The 10,976-nt window shown below is 39.3% G+C and overlaps 1 protein-coding gene across 1 annotated transcript; it reads left to right on the top strand.

Moving 5' to 3' along the window:
- The first annotated feature begins 5,054 nt into the window (after positions 1–5,054).
- LOC127788247 (signal peptidase complex subunit 1-like) lies at positions 5,055–6,259 on the top strand. The gene is made up of 2 exons (XM_052316357.1): positions 5,055–5,214; positions 5,712–6,259. The coding sequence occupies exon 2, from the start codon at positions 5,712–5,714 to the stop codon at positions 5,988–5,990; it is 279 nt and encodes a 92-aa protein (XP_052172317.1). The 5' UTR covers positions 5,055–5,214; the 3' UTR covers positions 5,991–6,259.
- The last annotated feature ends 4,717 nt before the right edge of the window (positions 6,260–10,976 follow it).

The following is a 10,976-nucleotide window of genomic DNA, read 5'->3' as shown; positions in this document are numbered from 1 at the left end:
TGGGAAGTGGGTGGACCTACCTTCCTCTACTGACGCCGATTCCTTTTGTGACGACGTCACACCTTACCAGTTTCCCCTGTCCCCTCAACAGCTTGAGTCTCTAGGATGGCAGCAACACTGTCAAGAGGGAAGGGCGTGGGTTGAGAAGGCCCGTCATGCGTCACGCCCTCGATCGCCCTCTGGTGAGAAGCTTGCATTGCTCGCCTCATACCTACCAAGGAAGAGAAAGATTTGTGAATTAAGATCAGCAAAGATAAATAAATATAGAAGAAAAAGCACAAGAAGGAAAGAAGGCCTAGGCGCCTAGAAAAGGTAGGAAGAAGGACAATCGAAAGAATCTAAACCCTTAGGAGGAGACCGCTCTTGGAAAGTGATGGCTCCTCCTTCTACTTGGACATCGGTTGTCGGAGGAACTGGGGGCCGTGGGGGAGGTGTCAAAGGGGCTGCGTGCCTCGATGATTCTCTCGCGTGGAGTACCCAGTAGCCCTCCTCAACCGGTCCTCGGAGAGAAGGTCTAAGAGGCTCACTGGACCTCCACGCAAGAGTTGACGACGTTCATCGTTGTATCACTCTGGAAGTTTGGGGATGGATAAAAAAAGAACCGGCTTAACCGCTTGATCATCAAAACGCCAACCTCGGGGGGCATACCATGTACTCGATGGAGGATCTACTATGAATCAACGAGTGTCGAAATAGTGAGCCTTGGGTGGAATGCCCTCAAACAAGCAATCCTCGACACGCTCCCTACAAAACGTATACAAATGATAACGACACTACCCTAGCCGAAAACGATAAAAGGAAATAAGAAGATCGACAGTGGGAGACACCCCCATCTCGTGACATAAGACAAAAAAAACCTGCTAATTGGGCCCAGCCATTGGGATGTAGCTGAGCTGAAGTTAAAAAGCTCTAACGAATGAGCTCTACACCGAAGAGGTGGAGCGAAAGGTGAAATCGTAAACGAAAACTTATTTCGTGAACTGCCATACATCCTTCTATAACGGTGGCAGCACAAGATTCGCCTGGTTCAGGCAACCTAGCACGATAAGAGGGGGGAACGTGATAATTGCTCACTAGTTGGGCAAGATCATCAGCCGTTAAAGAGGAACGTTTGCCCATAAGAAATCGACAAGGGTGTCCCTCAAGATCTTGAGTACGAAGGTATACACTCCTAGATGCCATGATCTTTGGAAGACAAAGACTTGAAAAAGGAAAGACCCTAAGGGACTTAAGAAAAGGAAACAGGAAGTGAAGAGGCTAGTGGCAACATGGCTCTCGTGAAAGACTTGCAACAAGTAAAAGCTCACGACAAAGCCAACAGAAGGCTAGTGGTGAAGGCTAGCGACAAAAGCTAGTGGAGGGCTTGCGGCAAGTAAAGAGCTTAGGGGTACTTGAGAATATAAAGACTCGCGGCCACAAGAGAAGCCTTGCGGCAACATAGGAAGAAACCTCACGGCAAGCTGTTGGAAACCTCACGGCTAAGGGCTGGAAACTCGTGGCACTTGCAGCAAGAGGAAGGGAAGCTCACGACAACAACTTAAAGGCTCGTGGCAAGAGCGAGGAATGCTCGCGGCAACAACTTGAAGGCTCGCGACAAGAGAAAAGAAAGCTCGCGGTAACAACTTGAAGGCTCACGGTAAGAGGAAAGGAAGCTCGTGACAAGAGGGAGAAACCTCGTGGCACTCGCAGCAAGAACGAGGAAGGCTCACGGCAACAACTTGAAAGCTCATGACAGAAAAAGTCAATACTCAGAGCAAAGACACAATAAAACCCCTGCGGTAAGAGGTATTTATAGAAGTGCCGTAAGACTAGTGGGTGGGAAGGAAAATTACCCCTGGGGTAAAAACCAGCCTAGCTGCGTGTGTGCTCCTATTTTATAAAATTTTTACTCTTTCCATTTTGTCTATAGACAAAATAAAAAGAGTAGGGGCAATTGTTATGCCAAAGAAATTGGAGGAAGAAAATTAAGGAAATTTTTTACCCAAGATCGCAGTAGTGTGTCGCAAGGTTGCGGCAGTGCGCTGCAAGGTCGCGGTAGTACGCCGCAAGCCCACGGCACACTGCCGCAAGCCCCCTCAACCGACCGCATGAGCTCGCGACATTGGATGTGATATGCTGCGAGCTCGCAGCACCTTGCCGCAACCCCTCAGCATGGGCTCGCGACAATCCAAGTGTACCGCGAGCCTGACCGCTTGGGCTTGCGGCAAGCCGAAGCCACGTGTACCTGCCAAGAGGGCCTTACGGCCAACTCGACCCTACGGCATGCCCAAAAGCCTTGCGGCAATGTACGTATTTTGAAAAAGCCAAGAGCCCCACTTGGCAAGTGCCACCTGTCGACACTAGCCACCCTTGAAAATCGCGCCCTATAAATATCCAGCTAGAAGACAATGAACAGGACTTCCAACTTTGGTAAATCTTGACAATTTGAATACACTTTTACTATTTTCGTGAATAATCATCGGGATTCGGGACTGACTTTGGCATTGGAGGGTCTTCACAGGGGAAGATTCCTACGAGCCTTATAACACATATTTTGAGCATCAATAGGGCCAAATCCATGTGGTGAGAGCTTGTGGCCAGAGCTAGTGGCAAGGGCTAGTGGCGAGAGCTTGTGACGAGAGCTTGTGGCAAGAGCTAGTGGCAAGGGCTTGTGATGAGAATTTGTGGCAAGAGCTAGTGGCAAGGGTTAGTGACGAGAGCTTGTGGCCAGAGCTTGTGGCAAGAGCTAGTGGCAAGGGCTAGTGGCGAGAGCTTGCAGAAAGAGCTTGCGACGAGAGCTTATGGCAAGAGTTAATGGTAAGGGCTAGTGGTGAGAGCTTGTGGCAAGAGCTTGTGGCAAGGGATAAGGATGAGAGCTTGCGACGAGAGCTTGTGGCAAGAGCTAGTGGCGAGAACTTGTGGCAAGAGCTAATGGCAAGGACTAGTGGTGAGAGCTTCCGACAAGAGCTTGTGGTGAGAGCTTGAGGCAAAAGCTTGTGACGAAAGCAAATGGCAAGAGCTTGCGATGAAAGCTTGAGGTAAGAGCTAGTGGCATGGGCTTGTGGCGAGAACTTGTGGCAAAAGCTATTGGCAAGGGCTAGTGGTGAGAGCTTGAGGCAAGAGCTTGTGGAGAGAGCTTATGGCAAAGGCTAGTGGCGAAAACTAGTGGCAAAAGCTAGCGATTGATCTTTGCGGCGAGCATCCTAGCGGCAACCTCCCTTGAGGCGACATCTCTTACGGTAACCCAACTTCACCCGACACCGAGCTCGAGTGAACCCCACCTCACAAATTTTAATTGTTGTATTATGGAAACAATAATACCAAATGAAAGGAATGACCCCCCTTATTTATAGCGATAAAAAAGGCTACCAGGTGTCGAGTGACCTGATCTCGGCAAAAACCTAGGAGGAGGTTTTGATAAAGTCTCGCGGGGGTAGTTTTGACACAGTCCCTTAGAGGCGTTGGTGCCCGGGTGCTAACATGCAAGAGCATGGACACGTTCGCTGCACCCCTGGGTGACCCTCATTTTAGGGTGTTGGTGGTATTAACAAATGTAAGCATGGACGAATGTGGACGTCGGCACAGACAAACAAGGGTGCGAACGTGTGGCATTGTAAGGGCACCCGCTAGGGCGTGGTACCCCTGAGTGACCCCTACTTGCGAGTACGGCTGCATGGCCCCCATTTTGTGGTCAAGTCGCGTAGCTAGACGCGAGGGCCCACGCCTGGCTGCGCCACCCTCAGGTGCGTGTCACTAAGAGGTGTAGTCTTCTGCCACCCTTAAGTGACCCCCATTTATGGGTGGTTGCCACCCTAGGTGACTCCCACTCAGGGTTGCTCCCAGTCTCATGTGGCTCTTTTTCGAGCCATCACGTGACATTTCCTTATCTTTTTTATTTCTTTTTTCATTTCCACGTTGCTTCAATATTTTATCAGGCATAACACCTATTTATGACATAAAGGCTAGTGAATCATTACAAATTAATGGTGAGATTAATTTATTGTAAGAATTATATTTCACTTATTTTATTATAGAGATACATAAACTCAAATATTTATATAGTTTGAGTTAAATTTTGGGTAAGTTACACTTAAAGTTTTGTATTTTGTGTCATTTAAAAAAAAATCCTCATGGTATGAAAATGTGTTGGAAATTGTACGTGATTTTCTTCATTTTCACGAACTTCTTTCATTTTATTAAATTTTATTTAAATTCCTTATAATTTGAATATTTTCACAAACTTGCTTTTATGAGTTATTTAAGTTACGTTTTTTTTTTTTTTGTTGTTGTTTTTAGGTCATTTTTAGTTTTTAGTTTTCTAAAACAATGAAAATGTGTTTATTTTGTTATTTTCAAAATTACATTTTTGAAAATAAAAAAATTATAAAAAAAATTTAAAACAATAAAATGTTATTTTGTTTGTTTTCAACCAGAACAATCTTTAAATCCATGGAAAACACAATTCATTTTCTACGTTTTGGTTTTAAAAAGGAAAAAGAAAAAAAAGAAAAAATTATTCTTAAATTTTAAAAATAAAATTATATATTTATTTAAAATTTTAAAAATATAATTATATTTTTAAAATATAGAATACCATATAGTATACTATTAAGTATATTACACATATTATATATAATAATATTTAATATAAATTATCACTCATATGTCTACAATTTATTAATCAAATTTATTATTTTTTAATATTAATTTTTTATTGAAAAGAGTTAATTTTATTATTTAATAATTAAATTTATTAAATAAAATATTACAAAATAATTTTTCTCAAAATTTTAAAATAAACTAATTTTTTAATTTTTTGTTTTAAGAAATATTTTTTTAAAATAACAAAAAAAACATGTTTTTAATTTTTTAAAAATAGACTATTAAAATAAAAAATTAAAAATAAAAAATAAATTTAAAACTTAAAATTAAAAATAAAGAAAACAAAGTATTAATTTTTTCATAATATAAATCCAAACTTTTTTGGGGCATTGAGGTAGCCGAAGGGATTTGTGCCCCCCCCCCCCCCCCCCCCCCCAAAAAAAAAGAATTATAGGACCGTCAAAAACATGTTAAACCACAAAGGTTGTTCTCGCAAATAACATAAAGCATAAGGATCCAAGTGCAATTTTTCTTACAGTCGTCCAGAAATCTTCCGGCCCGCTGAAATACCCTATTCTACCCGCTGGTACTGCACGTTTCTCTTTTCAGACGCTTTCTCGTTTGTTGAATCAGGCAAGTCTTCTCTCTCCCGATCATCCTGTTCATTTTATTACGAATTTACAAAGCATAAGGTTCTAATTTGTAGTTGTATAGTTGGATTTTCAGGGTTTTTGTCGTCTATTTCTGTCTCGGTCCTTCAATTTTAGCCTTTATCTTTAACAATTGTTTATGTTCCCATTGATTTCTCTAAAGATTTAATTCTGATGTTAGCTTTGGCACTGTTGGAACTTGTGTGAAGAATGAAATAAGTTTGGTGAACGAGTAATGGAGATAATGCAACGAAACTATGAATACATCTTTGGTTTTACAAAGAAAATGAACTCCTTGTTTGATTTGAATAAGAAGAGCAAAGAAAGTAATGGACACAATTATTTTAGAAATAGGAGGGTAAAAAAACAGTAGTGAGAAGAAAAATGCTTCTCTATTGATTTTCTCTTCATTTTGGAACCAGGCAGGGAAGAACATTTTTAATATCAATTAGAGTTCTTTGATGGTCTCTATACATGCAGATGGATTGGCAAGGGCAGAAGCTAGCAGAGCAGCTGATGCAGATTCTGCTGGGGTCTTTTGCTTTGTTGGCGTTTGCAATTGGTTATGGATTGGGCTCATTTCAGACAATGTTGCTAATTTATGCATCTGGAGTAGTTATTACTGCTTTAATCACCATCCCCAATTGGCCTTTCTTCAATCGCCACCCTCTCAAGTGGCTTGATCCCAGCGAAGCCGAGAAGCATCCAAAGCCCCTGACAGCTACTTCCAGTTCCAAGAGAAAGACCTCTAAGAAGTAGGTTGTCTTTCACCGATCATAGTTCACAATACGCAATACTGCGTATTGTTAGGTTTTTGGTGAATTTGAATGTTCTGTCATTCTTCTACATGGACCTATAACCTTTCTCTAAATATTATGATTTTAACAGTAACTAATGTGTTTAACTTTGATATTTGCCTTGACCACGTTAAGTCAGTTTGTACATATTTTTATTTTCTCAGTTTTCTGGGTCTTTTACTTGTTATGAGAGACCTGAATTGTTAAAGTGGTGAAGGTAATTAATCTTTATATGGGTTGGTAAATTGATTAGGCAAAAGAAAAATGATTCTGAATGTTTTTGAGGTTGTGATTTCTCTACCTATTTTACCATTTGAGATCTAGTTGTTGTAATTGCCCAATTGAGTTGCATTGATACTGTTGTTGTTGATAGTATTGGGCTTAGCTAATAGTTGTTTATGTGTAGAATTCTGATTTGATGTCTGCTTAAACAAACTTCTTAAAGTGAACTTTTAGTTTGTTGTGAGTTAGTCACATTTGCAAGTTAAATTGCCACCCAGTGTATGCTCACAGTCTCGTGCAGTATGCAGTCATCTTACATCTTTATGGCTGTTGTTTGGGTTGTGCAATGTTATCTACGTTCTAACCTTAACACATATTTGTTAAAACAAATCTTTTGGGTCGGGGGATGGTTGTTTTTGTATGCAGCATTACTCTTGTTGTGCAAAAAGATTGTTTGAACAACTTGAACCCAGACTAGCCATTACAAAGGAGTAACTATATATTTTCTATCAACGCCCACCCTCTCTTTCACATATTTGTGATAAAAAAAAATGTCAAGTGGATAACATTTTGTAGAATTCTGAACGTTGAAGTTGAATGCATACTTTTATATGGTTGTCTTTTGTGAGAGGTCGGGTTAGTACATAGTTACACGAAACATGGTACTTTTCAATTTGTGGTATGCATTTATGTATGGGGTACACTGCTTAGCTAGTCCTTGGGGGTAGGAAGGATTAGTTGGTATGATAGTTTGGTTTGTGGTTTGCTTATTGAAGGAAAAAATTTTAGTATATTCATAAAATGTTGTAATGAAAAGAATGTTCAAATTAACTAAGATTGCGTTTGGATGCAGGGAATTTTGAATGATGCCATTTCAAATTCTGTTATTTGAAATACTTTCTTTTTTAATTTTGTCATTTGAAATGACACTTATTTAGGTATCATTTCAAATCCTTCTATTTCTTTAGGTCTAAATTCATGGTAGATTTGGACCCATATCAAAATACTTCCAAGGCCAAGCAATGAATTTGGAATTTCAAATTTGAAATGACAAATGATAGGTGTTAGGTCCTGAGATCTGACAGAGCTAATTCTCTTCAATTGGTGAGAATTAGGGCAGAAAATGAGGGAGAAATGAGAGGAGGATTGAGAGAGGGAGAGAGAGAGAAAAGAGACTCGAGGGAGAGAGATCAAAATTCTTTGGATAATTCTTTGATGGGTTTTCATTAGGCTGGATTAGTTTTATATGCTAATCCTGCAAGTTAAGTTGGCGCCAAGCCAGTTACAAACAGTATTCTAAAATGCACCAGGTGCTAGTTGGGTGCCAGATGGGGGCCTAGCGCCTAGGGAGCCTAGGTGGCGCCAAGCAGCAAGGAGCAAGGAGAAAGATGGCCGCCATGCTTGCTGCAAGGAGTAAGGAGAAAGATGGTCGCCATGCTTGCTGCAAGTAGCAAGGAGCAAGGAGAAAGACGACCATACATGCCGGAGGAAGAAGAGCAAGAACGGGCAGGGAGAGAATGGCCCAATTGGTGGTAAGAGAGAGAAACGACGAGATCAGTAGCAAGAGAGAGAGAGAGAGAGAGAGAGAGAGAGAGAGAAATGACGAGATCGTTGACGAGAGAGAGAGAAACGATGAGATCGACAGTGGCAATAAGTTCACGAGAGACGACCTAGGTAGCGCGCGACGAGAGAGAGAACGGGAAAGCGCTGATCGATGAGAGAGAGAAAGGGAAAGATTAATCAGTCTAGGTCATGCGCAACCCAGGCAGCCTGGGCTGCCTAGGCACCGATCGGGCCCAGCACCTAGGGGTGTCGATTTGATCTTAATTGGGGCAGCCAAGGGCTGCCTAACGCCTAGGCGGCCGCTTAGGCCACATTTTAGAACACAGGTTACAAAGTACAACTCAAGCAGCAGCTTGCTTAAGTACAACTGCTACTACTAGTGCTATTAAAGTACAAATAGTTAGGTTCATGACAATAGGGTCAAACGATCCTATCTGAATGCAACCTAAAAGATTAGTTTTAACTTTTGAAATCTGCATTAACATAAAAACATAACAATAGGACCAGAAATAGAAAAAAAATAAAAATACTAAATGCTAAACATAGAAAATTTAAAGCTAACAAGACCTAAATCCCATACCTTTAACTAGCTTGTTTTATGGTTTACTTCTTCTTTCCCCTACCATTATAAGTGCTTCCTTTCATAGTGTAAATGATGGCATGGATGTGGCATCAAGCAAATCTCTTCGAGCAATATATTCTTGTGTAGTTTCCTCTTCATTTTTCATTTCAATATATTTTGATATCTAGAGAGTTCTCTCTCATCTCCTCTAATTTGGTAACGGAATCCTCTATATCATCATTATCTAGATCAATGTTCCATCTTCTATAAGGCCCAACTTTATAATTTTGACAAAACCATGTTTGAAGAAGACGAATGTTTGAATGGATATAAAAACCAGTTTATTAGCCCTTATACTTTTCAAGCTATTCTCATCACACTATGAATATTGGAGTATTTTTTCATGGAGCTGGAATCCAACTCCGAGTCTGGCCAACAGACTGAGGCTCCCACATGACTGGCACTTACTTTTATGCCCTGCTAGCTAGCCAAGTCAACATTTCACCCTCAATATATGCCTTGCACGAGTGAGCTTCTATGGATGGAGGGAATCCATGGCATGTCAATGTGCACCAATTCCTCTAAGCCGAAGGACTACTCACTGGTTGTGACAACCTTTTTTGTTACCTCTTCGAAATCTGGAGTTTTAGAGCCATAAATAGACCACAAATCAATAGAGTCCATTGTCACAACACCAATTTGAGCCAGGGATATGCTGTAGATGCCTTTCTTAATATGAAATGTTGCAAATTGTTCATATAGAAGTTTTTTCTCATTTGCATCTTTAGCTATTCTGTCAAACACTTTCAAGGTACTTAACTATCACAACTAAGAATTTGACTAATAGGCTTGCATTTTTCATTAATTATTTTATCAAAACTTTTGTTTGCTTAGTTATTTTATAAAGGTTCTGAAACCTTAAGTTGTAACTGTTTTTGTAAACAAATCCAAATTTTAGAAGTCAAATCCAAATTTTTACATGGAAAATTATTATATATATATATATATATAATTTTGCATAATGTGGCCTTCTACAAATCTATAGCAAGATTAGTTTTGTATTTTGTTGACATCTCTAAGCTTGTTTAAGATAAAATAAATAAATATTCATAAAGAAAGTCATTTTTGTTATATCTATATATATATATATATTCTTACACATGTTTATAAGCATGGTCTCAGAAAAAATTGCAAAATCCATAAATAAGAGCCCTATATCTCTTAGATTGCTTAGAAAGTAAGTTGAATTAAAAAAAAATAATAATAATAAAACAAAACATAAAGAAGTTAGAACCTACTCACAATCTTATATATAATATATATATAAGGGAAAATTGCAAAGAACACCCCTGAGGTTTGGCAAAATTACAAGAAACCCCTTGATGATTGAGAAATAGCAATAACCATCCATGCTGTTAAATAGAGGGGTAAAATAATCAGTTTACCCTTCATTCACCCTCTTCTCTCCTTTGATTGACAAATACAAATAAAAATAAAATAAATTAAAAAAAACTGATGCCAGCATGAAACCCATTGGGTTGGTTGCCGATGCTGGCTATGAACCCAGTGGGTCATGTCTGATGTGTGGTGAACCCATCTAAGTTCATTGTCCACATGTGATGAAACCAGATTTGGGTTCTAAGAAGAAGGAGGGCTTGACAGAACCCAGAATTGGGTTCTAAGAAGAAGAAGGGTTTGACAGAACCCAAATCTGGGTTGCATCGCACTTGGGTTCCATCACACCTAGAATAGAGAGGGGGAAAGAAAGAAGAAGAAGAAGAAGAAGAAGAAGAAGAAGAAGAAGAAGAAGAAGAAGAATCTTGCAATATTAACTATGTCAAAAGGTAGCTTTATTGTTACATTGTCAAAATAACAAATTTATTACCATGATTGAAAATAAAATGCAAATGTGAAATATGAAAAGTACCACTTGACGTTTAGCTGAAAAAGAATTCTTCCAAACTTAGGATAAATTGTACTTAGACCCCTTGTGGTTTGGGCCATTTGCATGGAAACCCCCTATAGTTTAAAAATGTCTGTAGAGGTCCCCTGTGGTTTATTTTTTCCTTGAACATCTTTTTTGTTAGTTTAAAAATGCCTTTGGATTAGATGTCCAAGTAAAAAAAATTAAGTCACACAGGCCACTAAAGACATTTTTAAATCATAGGGATTTAAAAAGAAAAGTAAATCATAAGCGTGCCTAGAAATATTATTAAACCTAAAAAAATCTCCTTATAAATAACCCAAACTAAAGAAGTTCCGAGTGCAATTTATACTACAAACTTAATACTGTCTCAAAAATTTTCTTACTTTTCTCCTTGCTATCTTTCCGTTTACTGTTCCAAGTTTGTCCTTTTTTATAGGCTACTTGCCTTTTTGGGCCTTTAAAGGTCCAAATCATTACTTATCTGGATAAAGCATGGGGAGATTCACAAACTCAATAAGGTGGCAGTCTAAGTGGATGCCTAGATGGATTTAAAATTTTTTAAAAATAAAATAAAAAATTTAAAGAACAGTTGGGCTTTTGAGAAAACATGGGTGACTTTTCATCTTCTTTCTCTAATTTTCGTTCTCCCTCTCAAGGTTGCCACCTGCTCTTTG

Source organism: Diospyros lotus, chromosome 13 (genome assembly GCF_014633365.1).
Source record: "Diospyros lotus cultivar Yz01 chromosome 13, ASM1463336v1, whole genome shotgun sequence".
NCBI lineage: Eukaryota > Viridiplantae > Streptophyta > Magnoliopsida > Ericales > Ebenaceae > Diospyros > Diospyros lotus.
This window is presented reverse-complemented; position numbering and strand designations above follow the sequence as displayed.